Source organism: Prionailurus viverrinus, chromosome A1 (assembly GCF_022837055.1).
Source record: "Prionailurus viverrinus isolate Anna chromosome A1, UM_Priviv_1.0, whole genome shotgun sequence".
NCBI lineage: Eukaryota > Metazoa > Chordata > Mammalia > Carnivora > Felidae > Prionailurus > Prionailurus viverrinus.
This window is the reverse complement of record NC_062561.1, coordinates 6,056,639-6,079,387: the sequence shown is the minus strand read 5'-3', so window position 1 is coordinate 6,079,387 and position 22,749 is coordinate 6,056,639. Positions and strand designations below refer to the sequence as shown.

Sequence of the window (22,749 nt, the reverse complement as noted above, 5' to 3'; positions counted from 1 at the left end):
AGCCAGTGTCAGAACGACTGAGCCCCCCAGGCACCCCAGAAACTTCATTTCTAAGTGACTGTCAGAAAATCCTCGTCATCTCCCCGCTCCCATCCCTACAGTACTTTATAGTACGTGCAGCTGATCACAGGAAGTAAAACCCACACTTAAGGGCGCCTGGGTGGCTCATTTGGTTGAGCGTCTGACTTTGGCTTCAGGGCACGATCTCGCTGTCCGTGAGTTGGAGCCCTCATGGGGCTCTGTGCTGGCAGCTCGGAGCCTGGAGCCTGCTTCGGATTCTGTGTCTCCCTCTCTCTGTCCCTCCCCTGCTCATGCTCTCTCTGTGTCTCAAAAATAAATAAACATCAAACAAAATTTAAAACCCATATTTGGACAATTAATAATTTACATCCACTGCAGATTAAATGTGTATTTGGGGGCTAGGCTGGGAATTACCCTGCATGATTTCTCTGGAATACGCATTCTGAATCATAGACAGTGATTATTGAAATGAATTTCCAGCACTTCCAGATTTAAGTTCTCGTCTCCTGTTCTCGTTCCCAGCCCAGTTCATTGTCGTTCTTTCCAGATATGATGTCCTTCATATTTTAAAAAGACAGTTCTCAATGGGGCATATGTGGACTCTTTCTTACACGGAGTGATTTCCTCCTCTCACCCACCCTCTCTCTGCCCCATCAGCACTCAGTCCTCCGACAATATTTACTGAGCTCCTATGGTCCACTGTGCCCTTTTGGCTGCCATGAAAACAGCTGGTATAGTGTCTGGAACATGGTGGGTACTCATAAATGTTTATTTCCTTCCCCACTGACGTTGACCTTCTTATGAACTCGTCCATTCCTGTTCCCTTGCCTCTTCCAGAAAAATAGATATGCTTTAATCTTCCACTCATTTGCCAAAACTGTCTTTTTTTGAGTCTGGGCAGAATGTGGTGACTTTTAACCTCTTCCGGGAATATCTGTGACCATCAGAACAGAAAGTTTGCTTCGGTCAACTTTTTTTTTTTTTTTAGGTTTATTTATTTTGAGAGACACACACACACAGAGAGAGAGAGAGAGAGCACAAGCAGGGGAGGGGCAGACAGAGGGAAAGAAAGTATCCAAGGCAGGCTCCACATGGTTAGGGCAGAGCCCTACACGAGGCTCAAACCCACCAACTGGGAGTCATGACCTGAACCGAAATCAAGAGTCAGATGCTTAACCAACTGAGCCACCCAGGCACCCCAGGTCAAGCTTATTTACAAATGTGATTTAATATTGTTAAATGTCTGTGTATGTCGTAAACAGGGAAGAGAATGCATTTCTCTCTCTACTTTTTTTCATTCATTCATTCGATATTATTTAAATCTTTTTTTAAGTTTATTTATTTACTTTGAGAGAGAGAAAGAGAGCAAGAGCGAGCAGGCAGGGGCAGAGAGAGAGGGAGAGAGAATCTCAAGCAGGCTCCACATGGCCAGCTCAGGGCCTGACGCAGGGCTTGAGCTCACAAACTGTGAGGTTATAACCTGAGCTGAAATCAAGAGTCGGATGTTTAACTGACTGAGCCACCCAGGCGCCCCATAATTTATTCGATATCATTGGATGCCTTCCACAGATACCGAGGTAGACCCTGGAAATATCTAGAGGAATAGGACCATACACCTGCCCCCTGCACCTCACAATCTAGTTCAGTGCTTCTCAATCCTAATTGTACATTAGAATAATCTGAGAGCTTTAAAAAAAAAATCACTGACACCCAGGTCTGTTATGCCCAGAATTCGTGATCCCCAAAGACCACCAGGGAGCCGAGTCCGATGCAAAAGCAAAAGAGCCTTTATTCAAGCTAGCTCGAGCTCAGTCCCCTACCTGCACCGACGCAGCGGTGAGATACCAGGGAGAGAGAGAGAGAGTTTCAAAAGCACAAAGGTTTTATAGGGGTCTAGGGGCAGCCGATTGGCTGGGGAAGGGGCGTGGCCTTGGCCGATTGGCTGGGGAAGGGTCAGAGTCCCGCCACGCAGGTCGCTGGGCGTGTTTTGATCAGGAAGCTTGAATGGGTGAGCGGGAGGTCACTCAAAGGGAGGAGGCGTGGTCTAGGTGAAGGACACAGAACAAGATGGAGCCGGCTGGCGTAGGCCCGCCCTTTCAAGGTCCAATCCTAGACCAAGTAAATCTGAATATTTTGGCAGGCAGGCCCACGTACCAAAATTTTTAATAGCTCCTTAGAGGATTCTAATTGTAGCCAGAATTGAGAACCGCTGGGCTAGTGGATATTAAGGGATTCAGGGTAGAGCTATAAATATATCCGAATTATCTGTATGTATAACAGGAGTTATGTAAACTATATACCTATACCTATCCTTACCTACCTCTCCCCTCACCCTAAGGCATATTAAGACCCTCAGAGAGAGGAGTAACATAGGTGTTTTGGAAAACACTTCTTTTTCTCTTCCTCAAATAGGAAAACAATTATATCATGTGGTAAGTGATAGACCCTGGTTACTAGGAGTTACTAGAAGATCACACAGAAAGAAGACCTAACCAAAGTCAAGGCCACTGAATCTTCTCCAGAAGTAGAGATGCCAGAGCTAATGAGTGCTAAAAGAGTTAGCCACGCAGAGGGAGATCAGATTGATTTTCTTTCCCAAATAAAAGAACCACGCTACGTTAGACGTTAGCCAACCTTTGCTCAGCTTTCCCCCCTCCTCTTCTTCCCTCACCACTGAAAGATTTTTGCTGAAGAATCCTCCGTCAGTAAATCACTGACTCAGGCTCTGTGTCTAGGGAGTCCGACCAAAAATAGTTGATCCCTGGAGGAATCCCAGGAAGCAAGGATGAACTTTTGGAGCTGGATCATTTGCTGGGCGACGGGCCACAAAGCCCTCAGCGGAGTCTGGACAGCCCTGGCATGGGAAGCGGTGTGGCTGCTAAGCCCTTCACCTGTGGAGAGTTGGTGTGTGCCACAGGCGGAAGAGAACGCACCGGCTGGTTGCCTGGCAGTTGAGGGATATGGAGGAAGTGGTTATTCTAAGGGCTGTGCTATTGGATGGCCACCGCTGGGCACCGCTGATGTACCAAGGAAAGAAGATGGCGGGCTCAAGTCACTTCGTCGTGACTTAAAAGTGAAGCGTGAGAGTCAGAGGGCCTTCCTGACGGCATTTCAAGAGCCCATCATCACCTGCAGCCGACAACAGACTGAGCTGAGGGGGGGCAGGTGGAGGTCTAACTTGCAGCAGCACTGCAGGGAAGGCTGAGTGCTCGGTCAAGGCAGATCTGTTCTGCCCTAAGGCAGGGCGCTGAGAGGGAGGGAGTGGGACCCTGAAGCACACGGATCTCTTTGCCCGGTAGGTGCGGCACGTGAACCCCCACCCTCCCCTGAATTAATGGGCCTGCAGAAGTGGTCTTTGCCCCTTGCTAGAAGATAGCACCTTCCTTGCCTTGCCACGCAGGAATCACAGATGAAGGCAAGGATTTTCCACTGCCTACTTTTGGATACCAGACCAAAAACTTGGGGGTCGCGTTTCACCATAACTCAGGGACGTGCTGGTCATGCTGTAAGTAGAGAGGGGTTATAAGCCAAAGAACAATTGGACCTAAATAACTTTTCACCAGCAAAAACAGGGAGAAAGTGTCAGAGAGGACCACAATTGTGCTGGAGCAAGGCGGGTAGACCAGAAAGCAAGAGAAAGGAGAATTTGCCAGTATAGGAGCATTTCCCATTGTAACCCCCTGGGTGGTTTAGTTGGTTAAGCATATGGCTCTTGATTTCTGCTCAAGCCACAATCTCATGGTTCGTGGGTTCGAGCCCCGCATCTGGCTCTGTGCCGACAGGACAGAGCCTGCTTCAGATTCTTTCTCCTCTCTCTGCCCCTCCCCCACTTGGGCATACACATGCTCTCTCTCTCACAAAATAAGCATTTAAAAAAAAACCAGATATTTATTTCCCACAGTTTTGGAGGCTGGAAATCTGAAATCAGGGTGCCAGCATGGTTGGGATCTAGTGAGGACCTTCTTTTTTTTTTTTTTTAAGTTTATTTATTTTTAGAAAGAGATAAAGAGCAAGCAGGGGAGGGGCAGAGAGAGAGAGGGAGACAGAATCCCAAGCAGGCTCTGTGCTGTCAGTGCAGATCCCGTTGTGGGGCTCAAACTCACGACCCATGAGATCATGACCTGAGCTGAAATCAAGAGCCAGACGCTTAACCAACTGAGCCATCTAGGTGTCCTGTGGACCCTCTTATGGGTTGCAGAATTCAACTTCTTGTATCCTCACGTGGCAGAAAGACAGCAAACTAGCTCTCTAGCCTTCTCTTAAAAGGGAACTAATCCGGTTCATGAGGGTTCCACCCCCATTACCTAATCATCTTCCAAAGGCTCCACCTCCTAATACCCCACACTGTGGGTTTGATTTCAACATATGAATTGGCGGGTGGGGAGGGGGGAACACAAACATTCAATCCATAATAGCATGATAGGATGGATCTATTACAGAAGATCAGAAAGCCCACCAGCTGATTATTTTTCTCAAGAGTTCCCGGAGAAAACGAAGGCAATAAGAAATTCACAGGGGAGGGGCGCCTGGGTGGCGCAGTCGGTTGAGCGTCCAACTTCAGCCAGGTCACGATCTCGCGGCCCGTGAGTTCGAGCCCCGCGTCAGGCTCTGGGCTGATGGCTCGGAGCCTGGAGCCTGTTTCCGATTCTGTGTCTCCCTCTCTCTCTGCCCCTCCCCCGTTCATGCTCTGTCTCTTTCTGTCCCAAAAATAAATAAACGTTGAAAAAAAAATTAAAAAAAAAAAAAGAAATTCACAGGTGAAAGGGGTACCAGCATCACTAAGAGACTGTTCTCTGTAGGCTGAAGCTGGTAATAAGAGACAGTATTCCTGGGCTTCCTGGTAGCAAAGGGGATTAAGGAATCCCAGAACAGCAGAGGCCAGGTGACGGCACTGAGCCATAGAAGCACTTAACCATTAGAACCATTTAATTACTATGATGGGTGGCCAAGTTGGACTTTCAGGGGCCTGACCTTCAGGGATCCACGGAGAGGATTCCACAGAGCGCTTGTAGGAGCAAGAGAGATGAGCAGTGAGAAAGAATAGTGCTAAATGTATGTAAATAGAACACAACCCTTACTTAATAATGGGCTAGCAGAAGGTTGAGGTCAGGCACCACAATAGAAAGTCATGGTCTCTTGTGCAATCTCCAGACTGGAGTCATTTCTTAGACTCAAAACCAACCAGTTAAAAGAGAAATTGCATTCGTACAAGGAAGAGCCAACAGGGAGTCAGGTAATAACCGGAGCTCTGACTCATGCCCATCTCAAACTGGGTCTGCTGAGTCCATGGCCTCAGTTATTTCTCTGCTTCCCAAATGTATCATCAGAATTGGAATGCTTAGCTGTTGGCAGAATCCTCACATTGGTTCCTTGAGCTACTATAGTAAGAAACTCCAAGGAGCAGTCCCTAAAACCACCTCTCTTTTACCAAGATAGTAAATTAAAAGGCTGTATTGCAGGCCAGGGGGGATGGGAGAGATTCATACCACCCACAAGGATTTTGAAAATGAAGGCATGGTGTTCCTTGTCATAGCTTTATTTAACTTGCCAGTCTGACCTTTGCAGAAACTTGATAGATGAGGACATATGACAGTGGAACACCACAAACTTAACCAATTGTTGGCCCCATTGCAGCTGATTTGCCAGATTTTGTATCTTTACTAGAGTATATTAATACGTCCTTGGTACATGTATGCAGTTATCAATCTGCAGGGGTGTTCTTTCCTCTTATTCACCGGGAAGAAGGATCAGAAGCAGTATGCATCCATACTGTGTTATTTGGAACTTAGAAGCAAGAAGCGACAAGGACTCTGAGTGTCTTGGTAATATACATTTGCTCCAGAAGGTGGGAGATAAGGCCTACAAAGGGTCAGGGGCCTGCCCCATCAGTGAAGGTTTTGGGGGTCCAGTGATCTAGGCATGCTGGAGCATCTCTGAAGCACAGGGCAAGTTATTGGACTGTGCATCTCTACCGTGAAGAAAACAGCAGAATGCTCAGAGGCCTCGGTAGGTTTGCACATTCACTGCACTTGGGGATTATATTTATCAAGTGACTTGGAAGGTTGCTACCTTTTAGGAAGGCCCAGGTAGGTACATCCCACGGAACAAGCAGCCTTGCTACTGGGGCCATGTGAGCCGGCAGATCCCATGGTACTAGAGGTATCTGTTGTAGAGAAAAATGCCACTTAGTGCTTCTGGAAAGCCCCAATAGGCGAGTCATAGCACAGACCCCAGGGTTCTGGAGCAAGGCCATGCCATCTGCAGCCCAGAATTATTCAGCATTTGAAAAACAGCTCCTGTCATGCTACTAGGCCCTCGTAGAAACCAGGCATCTAAAATGAGACACCAAGTGATTGTAAGTTGGGTTTTGCCGGATTTACTGTGTCAGCAGATCAGGTGGTTGCAGTGGCAGTGGGCTGTAAGCCATTTCACGCATCTGGGATTAGGTAGTGAGCTGCATAACAGGTAGCTGAGATCCCCATGTCACCTACCACTGTTGAACCAATGCTTCTCCCTCCACACATAGTCATGGCCTCGAGGGGGCCCCTGTGACCATTTGACACAGAAGGAAAAACCCAAGCTTGGTTCGTGGATGGGTCACCTGGGTCCGGATACAAGCTGAAAATATCTGCTGCTGTGATTTAGCCCCACTCAGAGGCGGCTCTGAAAGAGAGTGGTAGAAGGAAATCTTCCCAGTTGGCAGAGTTTCAGGCAATGCATTCAGTCATCGACTTCGGAGACAGAGGTGGCCAGGGTAAGGGGGGTACTCTACAGTGACAGAGGTTAGCTTAGCTTATTGGTCAGGGGTTGGAAGAAAAAAGACTGGGGAAGGCTGGAGAGGAGACAGATGGCTGGATCTACGGGAGAGCACAGAGTGTGAAGATTTTTATGGCAAATAATGCCCATTAGACAGTGTCCACTGCAGAAGAGGTGCTAACTCAAGCAGGATGAGTAGGCCAGCAGATGTTGGTCAGCCTACATCAGGGGTCACCCGAGTTCTGACACAGCAGGCCGGTGGATGGAGAAGCCATGGTGGCCGAGATGGAGGGATGAATGGGTCAAACAACTTGGACTCTCTCTCCAAAGCCAACAGAGTTAGTCCACCACTAAATGACCTGTCAGCAGCAGAGACCAGTACTGAGCTTCTAAGAAGGCCACACAGCCGCTGGGTGGCAAGTTGATTGCACTGAGCCCTCCCGACATGGAAACAGTGACATTTCATCCTGACTAGGTTTGACATGTGTCCTAAGGGTGGGTCTGCTTTTCGTGCCCACAGCACTTCATCCAGCACACTATCCAAGGACTCTGACGTGGAATCTGACAGAATACTGCCTCAGATTGAGGTCTGATATTCTGATACAGGATGTCACAAAATGCTGCCGCTGACCAAGGGGCGCACTTTACAGCAAGATGGTGTGGTGGCGGGCACTTGACCAGAGGCTCCCCTGGTTGTAACACATACCACACACCACACCGCTGGAAGCTGTCAGCTTGATGGACTGGAGCAATGGCCTGTTGCAGGCATAGCTGAGGCTCCAGGTTGGAAACGACACCTCGTGAGGTTGGATCAGTATTCTTCAGGATGCAATACACTTCTTCAATCAATGGCCATAACATGGGTCAAGGGTCCCTGGTAGGTAGAATACATGGGTCCAGAGACCAAGGGATAAAACTAGGAGTGGCCTGCTCACCATGGCTCCCAGTGATCCATTTGGAGACTTTGTGTTTCCTGTCTCTGCGACTTGAGGCCCTGCTAGCCTAGAGAGCCTGATACTCAGACGTGGGATGCTTCCTTCAGAGGACACTGTGAGATCCCCACTTAACTTAGAGCAATGTTTCTTCTCTGGTCACTTTGGGTTCCTAATGCCATAAGACTGACAAATCAGCAGGACTTGGGGCTGCCGCTACATAATGGAGACAGAGAAGAGTGTGCTTGGCCTCAGGTGGTCCACTGGGGCGTTTCTTGGTATTCCCATGTCTGGTTGTAACTATAAACAGGTGAGTGCAGCAACCACAGCATAATAACCAGGGTATTAAACCTCCTAGGGTACAGTGCCTGGGTCAGTCTATCAGTCAAGCCACCTATACTAGCAGAAGTGATAGCTGGGGTGGAGGGGAATCTAGAAAGAGTGGTAGACGTGGAGATAAGGAGTATCAGTTATGGCCTTGAGACCAGCTGCAGCAGCGGAGACTAGTTTGTCCTATTACTCTCCTCTTATAACATTTCCCAGAAATTGTGACAAATAAGAAGTCTGGGAAAATCGTGCTTGGATGGAGTAACTTAACGTGAAAAGTTAGTGATCTAAGCATTGCAAAGGGCCGACTACAGTGAATTCTCTTTGGGCTCTGCCCAAATCCACTTCATAGGCTAGTGCATCTATATTTCAGCCGCTCTGTTGGATGACAATTCACGATGCCACCTTCCCCAGAGAATGGTTCTCCTGCCCCTGCAGACCTCATCCAATGGCATGGAGGTACACAAAGGCTGGCCTTCTTGGATAACACCTGCTGGTGAATTTTTGGGATCAGCTGAGGTTCATTCTTATTTCTTTATCCTCCTGGCCAATCCTGCTTCCTTCACTTCCCCTTCTCCAGAGAGTACTTCCCTAATACATCACCTGACCAGGAATTCTTGTCTCAGACTCTATTTCTAGGGGGCATGACCCAAGACAGTCTCCGGCCTAACTGGATAGGTTGAGACTAGTTTTGGATGCTTTGGATTTCCTTCCTCAATCTCCATTCTTTGCTTCTGCTAGTGTACCACCTTGCATAAAGGCTGGAACGCTAAAAGTGACATCACCCAGACTTTTCTGTGACTACAGTTCTAATGCAAATTACATTCTGCCAGTTAAAGTGTGTTCACCAAGATGTGGAAAACTGAGCCAAAGCCGAGGCCGTATTTCTACCCGCCTTGGGCTGTTTCTCTTGATGGTGAAGGAGTTGTAGAGAGGGGAGGATCTTCTGCAGTAGTGATTCAGCACCCAGTTACTGGCTTTGCTGATGTTAAGAGATAACCGATGGTGGTGGTGACAGAGGCTTTCGGCTGTTGGCTTCCAGATCACTGTACTGTAGCAACTGCTGCAGTACCTTCTTGACTCAGGACTTCAAGCAACCTTGAAGGTGGCAGCTTTGCTCTATTGGTTGGTTCTGTAAGAGAGGCTCCTTCCATAAGTACTTCAAGTGTTGCATTTAATGCCTTCCTGAATCCTTAAGGAATAATTTTTAAAGTTAACCATAAAAATGATTATGACGAATCTGGATTTCTCGTGGCTGTTCCAACGCTGTCCACAAACTCAGCACGATTTCAGCTGAAACTTAGATGTCTAACTCAACTACTCAGTTTTGCATTTTAAATTTTAATTAAGGTTGCCATTGTAAGTACTCAAGACACCAAATATACAGAGGATCTTTTTAATGTCATGGTTTAAATTCTCTTAATACCTTTTTATTCTTAATTGTAAAAAGTCCTGAACTTAAAAGATGCATACAGGGGCGCCTGGGCGGCGCAGTCGGTTAAGCGTCCGACTTCAGCCAGGTCACGATCTCGCCGTCTGTGAGTTCGAGCCCCGCGTCAGGCTCTGGGCTGATGGCTCGGAGCCTGGAGCCTGTTTCGGATTCTGTGTCTCCCTCTCTCTCTGCCCCTCCCCCGTTCATGCTCTGTCTCTCTCTGTCCCAAAAATAAATAAAAAAACGTTGAAAAAAATTAAAAAAAAAAAGATGCATACACACTAAGAGGCTAGGTACCATTCCAGTAAACAGAGATTCATTAGACCAGAGATTTGGGCAGGGTATGAGGCTTGGAACGCAGGTGTCCAGAATGATTTCTCTCTCTGTCCCAATTACCATATTGCATCTCCCTTTAGAGTTACTTTGTCTTGGGCTACAAAAACTGAAGTGAGGTATTGGATTCAAGTTACATATACTACCCATTTGGTCACAGAAATCTGCAGCTTTCCACCAGCTAAATCACTTGATAGGATTTTACATTTTTTGACTCTTAGGTTATATATATATATATATATATATATATATATATATACACACACACACACACACAATGTGTATATATATATACACACACACACATGCACACACACGTATGTGTGTGTTTTCAGTTTAACATTTGAAGGTATTTGCACTTGATGGATTAGTACTCTTTAAAACTCATATAGATACTTAAAATGACTTCTGCTTAAATTGTGGATATCTTACATGTGGCTTTCTCCAACTTGAACTCACAATTTCTGAGGTCATTGTACTAACATGCATTAATCCTGTTTGCAGAAAGTTCACATTTTTCTCTGCTCATCCATGCAGTAAGCGAAGGACAGCATGTCAGGGGCTACACTAAATTCTGGGATATAAAAGTGAATAAAACCATTTGTTCAAATTTAAGGATTTTAGACTCTTAGATGGAGGAGACCTATAATTTAACAGAAAATCATCGTATTTGCTCAGTGGCTTTTTCACTGACAAGGAGGGCAAGGACCTTGTTTGTCTTATTCCCTGCTGTTATCACTAGCACCTAATACACAATGGCACCCAGTATTTGTTAAGTAAATGAATACAAGCTAAGGTAGAGTTATACAGAGGGAGCTACGGGAGCCCCCAAAGGGACATCTGTCTAGTTTTATGTGTGAATACTGGGCTGAATGCTGGAGTGAGGGTGTTACTTCAGAGGTCTCAGAAAAAGTACCTTGAGGATGAGATATGATCTGGGTCTTGGGAAAGGAAATTAGGTAAAAGTGGGTTTGGGTGTTGCTTAGGAGTTCCCAGATGATTGTTGAGGAACTTCAAGTAGTTCTGGGATGCCAAGAAGAGATCGGTCTATAGAGGTATGCAGCAGACATATCCCAAAGGGCCTGGTAGACGTCGCTGTTTATGTATTTCCATTTTAGTATCTGTAACAATATGATTTTTTTTTTTGACTTGGCCCATTTACCCCTACTAAAGCAATAACTCACCCATGCTTAAGACTATACATCTTCTTCACAGGCACTAAGCCTAATGGTAGGGATAGGCTAGCTCCTCAAAAGTTAAGGCAAGGGGCACCTGGGTGGGTCAGTCTGTTGAGCATCTGACCCTTGATTTTGGCTCAGGTCATGATCTCACCGTTCTCAAGATCGAGTCCGGAGGCAGGATCTGCGCTGACAGCGCAGAGCCTGCTTGGGATTCTCTCTCTCCCTCTCTGCCCCTCCCTTGTGCACGCGTGCGCTCTCTCAAAATAAATAAACTTTCGGGGTGCCTGGGTGCCTCAGTCGGTTAAGCGTCTGACTTCAGCTCAGGTCACCATCTTGCAGTCCGTGAGCTCGAGCCCCGCGTAGGCTCTGGGCTGCCGGCTCAGAGCCTGAAGCCTGCTTCCGATTCTGTGTCTCCCTCTCTCTCTGCCCCTCCCCGTTCATGCTCTGTCTCTCTCTGTCTCAAAAATAAACATTAAAAAAGATATTTTTTAAATAAATAAACTTTCGAAAAAGTTAAGGCAGGAATGAATGAATTAGTTAATGAACAAACGAATGAAGAATAATAGCAGTGTGAGCACTGTGCAATGGTTAAGCCTTCTGGATGGTAGGGAGGTCAGGAAAGGAGCCTACACCAGGCTGGGCAGAGTCCCAGTCAAGGGCTTAATTAACGGTGAAGTGAGTTTGGGTGTCACATCTCAGCATTAAAGCTAGAGACATGAATGCAGGGAGTTTCCAAGTGCATTCGTGGCAGGAAAGTGAAGAAACACAGATAAAAGCACTTTAGAATGATAGGGGTTGGTAGTTTCCAGGTGCCAGTGAGCAATAAAGAGAAGAGCCTGGCTGATTAGTTACGTGCTACCGGGGCAGTGAAGGGACAAGAACAGACTGCTGGGTTGCAATCTGTAGCCAGGCTCCGTAAACGAGCCACAACAAGGCGCAGAGTAGGTGCTACTACTTCCCAAGGGTGGAAATCAGGATGTGTCCCTGGGACTATAAGGCTGCAGGAGCGCTGAGCGGCCCCGTACTTGGACTCTAGAAGGAGGCCCTGGGACAACCAGTCCCGGCCGCGAGCCCTGACGGGGCGGAACGCGCGGAACGCTAGCATCCCAGATCCCGCCGGACGCAATTTTCAGTCGCACCAGCGAGCGTCCAGCCGGCAGGGCAGCGTCTGCGCTTGTCCGAGGAGGGACCTGGCAGCGGGGAAAGAAGGGCCAGGGCCTGTGTCCCTCCTCTAGAGCCTCCCCGTCATCTGGACGACCCCAAGCTGCTGCACGGGCTTCCGACTTCTCCCTTCAGTAGACGATTAGAGGGCGCAGCGGCCTCCGGAGACAAGCCCCTCTCGCCCACGCCCGTCGGTCACAACCTTCCAGGACCCGAGAGGAGCGCCGCCCGCCGCGAACTTTCCTCAGGGCAGGAGGACTGCCCAGCTTCTGGCGAGGTGAGCTGGGGGAAAGGCTCCGGGTCGGCCACTACTTCCGGGAGACGCTCAGGAAAGCAAGCCCTCCTTGGCCCCCGTCTCTCCTCCGATTGGTTAACTGCTCTCTCAATGCCCTCCCCTAACTGGTGATTGGCTCAGATGCACCGTCTGTCACCTGCCTCCCTGTGGGAATCCAGGTCGCTAAGGGAAGCGTTCCTTGAGGCTCGGTAGCGAAGAGGTTGGTTGGGCCCCTGAGCCCAGTTTGTTTACTGTCCTGCGAACCGTACCCCGGCGCGAGCTTGCGTCGCAACGGCCAGGAGAGGAACCAGTAGCGGGACGGAGGGCGGGGGTGGCAAGAAAGTGAAGGCTCAGAAGTAAACTGAAGACACCTGACCCTGGTAACATCTGAATGGGAGCAGGGTGGGAAGGAAGGCCTTTGAGGGGGGAGTTGTGATCCCAGGAGCTGTGGCCGTGTAGGAGGGAAGGCCTAGTTTCTGTTGCGGGAGAGAAAAGGGCCTAGCGGGGGGTTTTAATGACCTAATTGTTTGGGGGATCTGATTTTCTAGGCGAGCGTCTAACAGGATCCACTGAAGGTTTTGCTTTGACTTTGCAGCAGAGCTTTGACTTTGTTAGCCATTCCCGTCCTTCAAAGAGACCATTTATTGAATGATTGAATTCTCTCTTATTGCTCCAGATGGGCAGCGCTCCAAAAAAGCACAAACAATGGAAGGATGGACACCACTGCGTGTATTGAAAGCATGTTGAAAGGAAAATAAGGTATTCACTTTGTTTAGTTGTGGTTAATCGTACAAGAAAATTACCTGCGAGCAGAAGCTCTTAAAGTTTTGAGTGATTATCAGGGTAGCTTGGTTTTTATGATGGGTTTCAAATTTTTTAAATGTTTAGTACAAAAATTTTATTACTGCGCTCCCTAGCACACGTGCTCTTTGCTAATGATGGCCTTGTCGTGATTATTCTGAAAATGGAAACAAACCTTGAGTTTCTAGTAACGTTAATTTGCTTTTGATTGGGTAGTGTCATTCGATCTTTCCTTTAAAAAAGGACATAATAGTCACTGTAATAAAATCCCCAAATTTGGAACTTAATGTTAGAATGTACATGAAACTGGATACTTACACATAGTTCAGACTTGTAGACTAATTTGCTTTGTGTTTAAAGTAGTTTGCTTATTAAACACTGAGTCAGAGGCGCAGCCATTGCTTCTCTGGTCACCTAGTTATTTGATCCTCCAGCCTCCATTATGTCATGTGCTATAATCACGCACACCCTTTATTGACACCTAGAAATTGTCAAGGAATAGTTTATTTCCTTCCACAGCACACCCAAATTAGCTTTTAAAGGTAGACCTGGGCCCTACCTTGGAAAATTCTGATCTGGGATTCGAGATGAGATCTAGGGCATCTTTATTTTTAAGAATTTCCTCAAATGAGTTTGATGTGCCTTCCCAGGTGAGAGCCGTTGACTTGCTAAATAGATGCGTTTAAGAAATTCTAAGATATTTGTGAAACAAGTAATTTTCCTCACTGGTTTCTCTTCTGTGCAAAAGTAAGCCTCTAAGGAATGACACTTGAGTATAATAAAAAAAAAAAATAGGGTTTGCCTAGGCAAGGTCAGGAAGTTTCACGGGCACTCAGAAACCTCTGGGACTAACCAGGCCTGAGGATGAGGTTTGCTGTGGGGGGAGACAGGGTGCTCTGATAGACATTCACAGTCCTCAGAGCAAGCGTGTGGCGTTTCCTGTTAGGTTTAAGAGACCAGCCGCCAAGTCTGTTCAGTAGATACAGTAGGCCAAATTATTCTTACCTAACAAAGTGCAACGGAGGGTAATATTACATACAGTGAGTTTTATTTGGGGGAGAATACCTTTGCTGGAAATAAATGTAAACGATAGCCTCCCAATAGCTCTGTGCAATTTAAAATCATGCATAAAGTGCATAATTCAGCTTATGTTTTGTATGCTCACATGAAGTACCCAGATATTCGAACTATCCGTGAGGGTTTTAGATCAACTTTATCAGAGAGTGAAGGAGGCAGAAAAATGAGAGAAGCACTTTGGTATTCAGCTATGAGAAATGCGTGGTAAAACCAAATCCAGTCTGCTTTAAGTAGCGGCTTTAAGCAAAGAAGTAGGTCCAGTTGTGTTCTGTCTCCTAGAAGCTGCTTTTCGTTTCATGTGTGAGTTCTTCACTGCAAGATTCGGCATATGAAATATATGAGTAGGGGACGAAATTTAAACTGAAAGCAAAGAGACTGTAAGTCAAAAACACGAAGCTCTGTGTAGTCCATGACTAAGAGCCTGGATCTTGTACATCTTGTTTGAACAGAAAGCCAGGAATCTCAGTATGAATCCGTCTAGATCGAGATCGGACGATGGTAGTGAAGAAGCCTCATCTCAAGACCATAATCATCGTGAAAGTGAGAGAAGATGGCAGCAAGAGCGCCTCCACAGAGAAGAAGCCTATTATCAGTTTATTAATGAACTCAATGATGAAGATTACAGGCTAATGAGAGACCACAATCTTTTAGGCACCCCTGGTAAGATATGGGTAAAAGCGGAGACACCTCTTTTTATTATAGTAAGGAGGAGTTTCAAAATAAGGAGGGTTTTTCCCCCCCTTCTTCCCTCTCCCAAAATATAAGGCACTATTTTTGTGAATTTAAGAACCTTGTAATATGACAAAACAGAAAATCACTGGCTTCTCTTTTTGATAAGTATGAATCTTAGACATGGAGCTCATAAATGTACATAATAGTGTCAATTTTTTACATATATGGCCCTGTTTCTCTTTTAAGTAATAGTTGTAAATTAGATATTTTTAAAAACCCAGTTCTGGGGCGCCTGGGTGACACCGTTGGTTGAGTGTCCAACTTTGGCTCAGGTAACAATCTCATGGTCTGTGAGTTTAAGCGCCGTGTCGGGCTCTGTGCTGACAACTCAGAACCTGGAGCCTGCTTCAGATTCTGGGTCTACTCGCTTTCTGCCCCTCCCCCGCTTGGTCTCGGTCTCTCTCTCAAAAATAAATGAACATTAAAAAAAAAAAACAACTAATTTGAGGTGTTATAATTTATTTATTTACTTGGCTGATTTAATAATGCTTCAAAAGTCTAGTGTGTTCCATAAGTTTTTTACAAATTTATTTCAGAAATGAACTAATTGAAACTTGTATGTTTGTACAGGATATATTTGTATATTGCATATTTGTGCACTGTATATTGATGACTGATATAATGACCTGTTGAGGTAACATTCAAGCAGATAAAGATTCAGAGTTTTTCCTAGAAATACTTCCTTTTAAATTTCTTTTAACTCTAATAAAAATCTATGAATTAGGGTTTCTTTTTTTTTTTTTTTTTTTTTTTTAAATTTTTTTCAACGTTTATTTATTTTTGGGACAGAGAGAGACAGAGCATGAACGGGGGAGGGGCAGAGAGAGAGGGAGACACAGAATCGGAAACAGGCTCCAGGCTCTGAGCCATCAGCCCAGAGCCTGGCGCGGGGCTCGAACTCACGGACCGCGAGATCCTGACCTGGCTGAAGTCGGACGCTTAACCGACTGCGCCACCCAGGCGCCCCTGAATTAGGGTTTCTAGATTCCTAAGTGTATCAACTGAGAGGATTTTTAAAAGAGTATTCAAATTAAACCCTATTTTTATTTTAATAAAACACAACCAAAATGATGTATGCTTGCATCAATTAAATATTTTTAACTGTCTATCAATGTAACAGACCATGAAAATAATAGAATGTCTTCTGCAGATCGCTAAAGATTATTAGTCTTACCCTTCACGAGTTCTCATAAAACAATCATTTAAGGTATTTAGTTTCACTGAGCAATTTTTTATTGTTTTTAGGAGAAATAACATCAGAAGAACTACAGCAGCGATTAGATGGAGTCAAGGAACAAAGAGCATCTCAGCCTGACTTGAGAAGTGGGACAGATACCAGAGGTACTGTGGACTCCTTTCCATTAGGAACAGGTTTAATTAGAGCAGTGGCAGACATGAACTTGATCTTGGACAGTACTTTTGTTTTTAATGTTTTCCAGTTTTAATGTGGTACTCATTCAGATAGTATTTACCCATCATGTGCAAAGCAGCCTAGTTAGGCAATATAGGACAGGGGTTGAATACAAAGACCTTTTACGCACACAGATTGCCCTTGGGGAGCTCATGTATGTGAAATAGTATACAATGAAGTTAATTACCAGCATAATTCTTTTTAATCTTAGAATGCACACACTACTTCTTTTAAAGTAATGTAACTAAACTTAGCTTCTAAAATTTTCTACAGAGCAATACAGAAAGATTGAGAAAACATGTCTTTATTGTTAGTTTTATTATTTTTGTGTTTGTCGTGTTACTGAACAAACACTAAGTCATAAAAAGTTCTTATAAAAAATAAAGTGAAAAAAATTTCAAACTAAACAGAAGTCTATAGAATTAAAAGTAAAGCCAACTCAGTGTACCTCTTACCAGTTCTACTTCCTTCCCCAGAGGTATTCATGATTGGTAGTTTCACTTTTTTTTTTTTTTAAGTCATTTCACATATTAAGATTATCGTATTAGAGCAAAGACGATTAAAAACTCAAAAATGCAACGGCTCAGTGAGATACAAGTTTCTTTTCCTGTTAACAGTCCAGGGCAGATAGGCAAGCTTTACTCCATGAACCCTCTTGGAACCCAGCCAGCAGAGTAGTTCTATCACTGTACCATCCAGTACAGGAGCTACTAGTCCTCTGTGACCATTTAAACTTAAGTAAAATTAAATAACATTTAAAATTCAGCTTTTCACTCCTGTTAGCCACATTGAAGTGCTCGGTAGTCACATATGGTTAGTGACTTCTGTATTGGGCAGGACAGACGTAGAAATTTCCACTGCTGCATATTTTCATATTTGCATATTAAAAGTTTCACTGGACGCTGCTGCTCCAGGATATTGTGTACGTGATCCAGCTAAGTCACAACCACATCTAGGTTCTAGCTGGCAGGTCTAGGTTCCAGAAAGAAGTCCAGGCACCAGTCCGAAAGTGAGATCTATCACTTTCACTCCTATTCCACTGATGAGAGCTTAGTCACATGGCTGCACCCAACGGCCAGGCTGTTCACGTGACCATTACAGTGCATTTGTAAAAGGAGTAGGGCAGGACGGTTTTCATTAGGTTATTAGTGAACTCTTTTACGCACACCATCATCATACGTTCTAGTAACTGAAGATAGAAGTTGCCTTTAGCATGTTTTTTTATCTGCCTTTTACTCCTGTCTCTTTCCAAATTAAAATGGAAATTGGATTTCCTTTTTTTTTTTTTCTGTATATGTAGACATGGAAGTTATACCATATTGCTATAGCTGGTAATGCTGGTCTTTTTACTATGTTTTAATGGAAAATGTACTTACCGCATGTAAAATAGCTTGTATCTTTTAGATATGGCTAAAGGTGGTTTATTTTATTGACACCAGCAGTTGATTAATAGCTTTAACTTGAATATTTAAAAATGGTTTTTAGGGGCGCCTGGGTGGCGCAGTCGGTTAAGCGTCCGACCAGCCAGGTCACGATCTCGCGGTCCGAGAGTTCGAGCCCCGCGTCGGGCTCTGGGCTGATGGCTCAGAGCCTGGAGCCTGTTTCCGATTCTGTGTCTCCCTCTCTCTCTGCCCCTCCCCCGTTCATGCTCTGTCTCTCTCTGTCCCAAAAATAAATAAACGTTGAAAAAAAAAAAATTAAAAAAAAAAATGGTTTTTACAAGAAATTTTTATAAGAGATTGAAACGAAATCAAAGCCATCTCATTTAACGGCCATTTTTGTGTAGAATAAACTTAAAGGTTAAAGTCTGTATAGTTCATGTGCATTAGAATGATTTTCATTGACTTTTTCCCTTTATATAATCCACTGGTTAAAAATGGAAAACTTAAGCTTCCCGTAGTAGCAGTGTTATGGAAGTTTATCAGGGGCACATTTTTCCTAAATTGGTTCATTCAACATTAATTGAGAGAGTCTGATTTGTACCGGATACTGTTGTAGAGGTGGGGATTTAACGGTAAATAAGATCAGATAAAACTCTTCATCTTCCTGGAGCTTACATTCTAAATGAACAGAAAATATTCATAATGGCTAACATTTCTTGAATGCTTCCTATATGCCAGGTATTGTACTAATCATTTTGTATCCAGTATCTTATTCTCATGATAATCCTATGACATTTATACTTTTATTATCTCCAAGTTACAAATAAGGGTACAGTCATAGAGAACTTAGGTAGCATGCCTAAAGTTTCCCAGCTTCACATAAAGACATAATGTAGTGCTAATATGTATTCAGAAAGGCACATTTCTTAAAGTGTACATTTTTGGCAGTTCCTGAGAAATAGGATAAAATTCCTGAGGTCATGAAAATACCTCTAGCTGTAAAATGCAAAGACGATTGCATTTTACAATCGTACAATCTGGTAAAGGACTTCCCTTTACCAGAAGAATCCCATTCACAATGAATTATATATAAGTTTTGCCACTATATTTTACTGATTTTACCATATGGCTAAAGCAATTTAAATGTACTGTTTCAGTATTGGCTGTATTTCTCATCTGCTTTAGTTTTTTTAAATATTTATTTATCTTTGAGAGAGATTGAGTATGCAGGCGGGTGGAAGGGCCAAGAAAGAGGGAGACAGAGAATCCCAAGCAGGCTCCGTGCTGTCAGCACAGAGCCTGACACAGGGCTTGAACTCACGAATGGTGAGATCATGACCTAAGCTGAAATCAAGAGTCAAGCACTTAACTGACTGAGCCATCCAGGCAGGCCTCCTCATTTGCCTTAATATTTTGCCAGTAATAGGCATGGAGAAAGTAAGAATGAGGATTTCTTCAGAGCTTTGCATAAACAGTATTTATAGTTTTATAATACATCAGAATGTATTATAATATGCATATAGTATATACTTTTCTTTTAGAAATTCCAACCTTTTGCCATTTTCATTCACTAAAATGCATAGATGTTCTTAAATATTACTGAATTTAATAAAAAATTTATCTTGTAAGCTTTAATAAAAGTCTAAAGATAGATTTTAGGAATTGATCTTAAGTTGATTTGCTTTGCTTTCCAGACTCAGAAGTCCCTAGAGAAAGTTCAAACGAAGATTCTCTGCTAGAATGGTTGAACACGTTTCGACGCACGGGAAATGCGACCCGAAGTGGACAAAATGGGAACCAAACTTGGAGAGCTGTGAGTCGAACAAACCCAAACAGTGGAGAGTTTCGGTTTAGTCTGGAAATCCATATAAATCATGAGAATAGAGAAATTGAAATTCATGGCGAAGATCAGACAGGCATTCCACTTTCAGATTTTGGCAGGGATCGTACTACAGATAGGCAACAGAGGTCAGCCAGTCCTGTGGCTAGGCGAACGCGAAGCCAAACCTCCATGAATCACAGTGGTAGTAGCTCCAACATCCCAAGGACTAGGCTCGGTTCAAGGGGGCAGAATTCAGCAGAAGGATCTTTCTCAACATTGGGAAGATTAAGAAATGGCATTGGGGGAGCAGTTGGCATTCCTAGAACGAGAGCTCCGCGTGCTGATTTCGGTAGTCATGCAAACCAGTTGGGTGGTAGTGAACTCAGGCAGAGGGAGGGGCAACGGTTTGGAGCAGCACATGTTTGGGAAAATGGGGCTAGAACTAATGTTACAGTGAGGAATACAAACCAAAGATTAGAGCCAATAAGATTACGGCCTGCTTTCAGTAGTCGAAGCCGCTCGCCAATTCAGAGACAAAGTGGCACTGTTTATCGTAACTCACAGAGAGAAAGTAGACCTTTACAGCAAAACGTCAGAAGGTCTGTTAGGAGGAGAGGTATAACGCGTGTCTTTTTAGAGCAGGATAGGGAACGTAGAGGTACTGCCTATGCTCCATTCTCTAACTCAAGACTTGTGTCAAGAATAACAGTAGAGGAAGGAGAAGAATCTAGCAGATCTTCAACTGCTACACGACGACATCCGACAATCACACTGGACCTCCAAGTGAGAAGGATTCGTCCTGGAGAAAACAGAGATCGGGATAGTATTGCAAGTCGAACTCGATCTAGGGTAGGGCTAGCGGAAAATACAGTCACTATCGAAAGCAACAGTGGGGGCTTTCGCCGAACCATTTCTCGTTTAGAGCGGTCAGGTGTTCAAACCTATGTTAGCACTATCACAGTTCCTCTTCGGAGGATTTCTGAGAACGAGCTTGTGGAACCGTCATCAGTGGCTCTTCGGTCCATTTTAAGGCAGATCATGACTGGATTTGGAGAATTGAGTTCTTTAATGGAGGCCGAAACTGAGTCAGAGGTTCCGAGACATGGTCAGCATTTACCAGAGAGGCACTCAGATCTGAGCACCGTAGGTGCAGTTAATGACATCAGCCAGCACAGTGAAGGTTCCTCTCAAAACAGGCGGGCCCGAGAAGACAGCTCTGAAATGCGTGGTGAAAACGAGACTCCCCAGCCTCCCGCCCGAAACAGTGATAGCAGAGGTGGCCGGCAGTCGCGAAATTCAAATAACTTAGTTGAAACTGGAACACTACCTATCCTTCGCCTTGCTCATTTCTTTTTACTAAATGAAGGTGATGACGAGGATCACATACGTGGTTTAACCAAAGAGCAGATTGACAATCTTTCCACCCGGAACTATGAGCATAGCAGTATCGATAGTGACCTAGGCAAAATCTGTAGTGTTTGCATCAGTGACTATGTGACTGGAAACAAGCTCAGGCAATTACCTTGCATGCACGAATTTCACATTCATTGTATTGACCGCTGGCTCTCAGAGAATTGCACTTGCCCCATCTGTCGGCAGCCTGTTCTAGGGTCCAGCATAGCAAACAATGGGTGAAGCGTTGGGTCTGTTCAAATAGTACATTTTAGTAGAGCTGAGTATTTAAGCACCCTTTTGTTGAATTCTTTGTGATGAGCTAACCAGGATGAAAAAGAACGGATTATTATAGTTTGCACTATTTTTTGTGTGCTTTTTTAACTTGTTAAAAAGAAAATTTATATAAAACTTAAAATGGCAAATGTTAAATTATCGACAAGTACAGAATAGTCAATATTGCTAGAACCAAATAATCTTTAAAATGTTCTTATTTTGGTAATTTCGTCATGCTAAGCACTTTTGTATCTGCACAATTCAGTAGGTTAACAATCAATCTTCCTTTTCTTAATAGCACAGCAGACTTTATGTGGACTTTCAACTTCCATAGGCTTAGTGCCATGTCCAGACAATGGTGTCTAAATAAGCCTTTCGTTAACTTTTTATTGTAAGGACAATATCTTTTCATGAGAGAGTGTTTCGCTGAATGTTTGCTCTATATATTTAAGTTACTTGAAATGTTAAATTTAATATGCAGCATACCATATATGTATATATAGATATATAATTTTAAGGGTAAAATATTCCGTCTAAAAACTACCAGTTTGGTTCTTATTTAAGCTTTTGGGCTATTACTGCATATGGCACAATGTGTAACATTTACAGGATCATCTCTGGGAGGAAGTAGATATTTAAAAATAGAGATAATTTACTGAAGCGTCTCTGACAATCTTACTAGACAGCAAGCAATATGTAATACTGAACAAGTATTTCTTTACTCAGAAATGGAACATGGACATTTTAGTACATATAGATTATTTAACTTGAGTTCGGCCTTTTTGTGACTTGTTTGAATGTGCAAACAATTCTTTGGATTATATTAAGTAAGGTATACAAATATGCATGGTTTCTCAAATTTACTTTTAAAATCTAAAAAAAAAAAAATGTCTATGAAGAATCAAATGCATAGATAATGTGTTAAGTTTACTTGGAGGCCAAAAACTCCAAATAATACAAAACAAAAAACCCTTAAGAGAATGTGGAATTTATATGAACACGAAGTATGCATTGAAGATCTATTTCTACCAATAAATATTAAAACAAAGCTGTATGTGAACTTCTTTTCTCTTGGTCCCCTGTGATTTATTTTTCAAAAAAAGAAAAATTTCACACCTGCAAGGTGTCAGACAGTGTTACAGGTGCTGAGGATTCAGCTGAGGACAGAGTCCCTATCTTCACAGGAAGAGAACATTTAATGAGTTACTGAATTAAATGAATATATGACACAGTTTTCCTGTGGTGATACTACTTGGGGAAAACCACAAGAACAAATTCCTCAGGACCAGATTCGGGAAGATTTACGTGTATCTCAAGATTGTTTTTCCTTCTGATTAAGTAACTATATTCGTCAGGTAAGATGCATACACAGGAGTTTTCAGGGAGTGCATTTAACACCTGGAGGGAAAGCTTTTAGTAAGAGTCATGACTTTGTTTGG

The 22,749-nt window shown here is 44.0% G+C and overlaps 1 protein-coding gene across 3 annotated transcripts; it reads left to right on the top strand.

The window, feature by feature from the left end:
• Positions 1-12,117: 12,117 nt before the first annotated feature.
• On the top strand, positions 12,118-22,374 carry RNF6 (ring finger protein 6). Of its 3 annotated transcripts, none has more exons than XM_047874176.1 (5): positions 12,118-12,420; positions 13,094-13,176; positions 14,745-14,955; positions 16,273-16,368; positions 19,515-22,374. In XM_047874176.1, exons 3-5 carry the CDS (start codon positions 14,763-14,765, stop codon positions 21,275-21,277), a joined length of 2,052 nt encoding a protein of 683 aa, XP_047730132.1. In that variant the 5' UTR covers positions 12,118-12,420; positions 13,094-13,176; positions 14,745-14,762; the 3' UTR covers positions 21,278-22,374. The 3 variants fall into 3 exon arrangements, with proteins under 3 accessions (XP_047730132.1, XP_047730142.1, XP_047730124.1); XM_047874186.1 differs by lacking the exon at positions 12,118-12,420 and adding an exon at positions 12,571-12,637; XM_047874168.1 differs by lacking the exon at positions 12,118-12,420 and adding an exon at positions 12,644-12,797.
• The last annotated feature ends 375 nt before the right edge of the window (positions 22,375-22,749 follow it).

Excerpts from the sequence above, each read along its gene's own strand:
- RNF6 (XM_047874176.1), top strand. The coding sequence starts at position 14,763 with ATGAATCCGTCTAGATCGAGATCGGACGATGGTAGTGAAGAAGCCTCA. Across the intron at positions 14,956-16,272 it reads CAATCTTTTAGGCACCCCTG|GAGAAATAACATCAGAAGAA; the intron begins GTAAGATATGGG and ends TATTGTTTTTAG. Across the intron at positions 16,369-19,514 it reads AAGTGGGACAGATACCAGAG|ACTCAGAAGTCCCTAGAGAA; the intron begins GTACTGTGGACT and ends TTTGCTTTCCAG.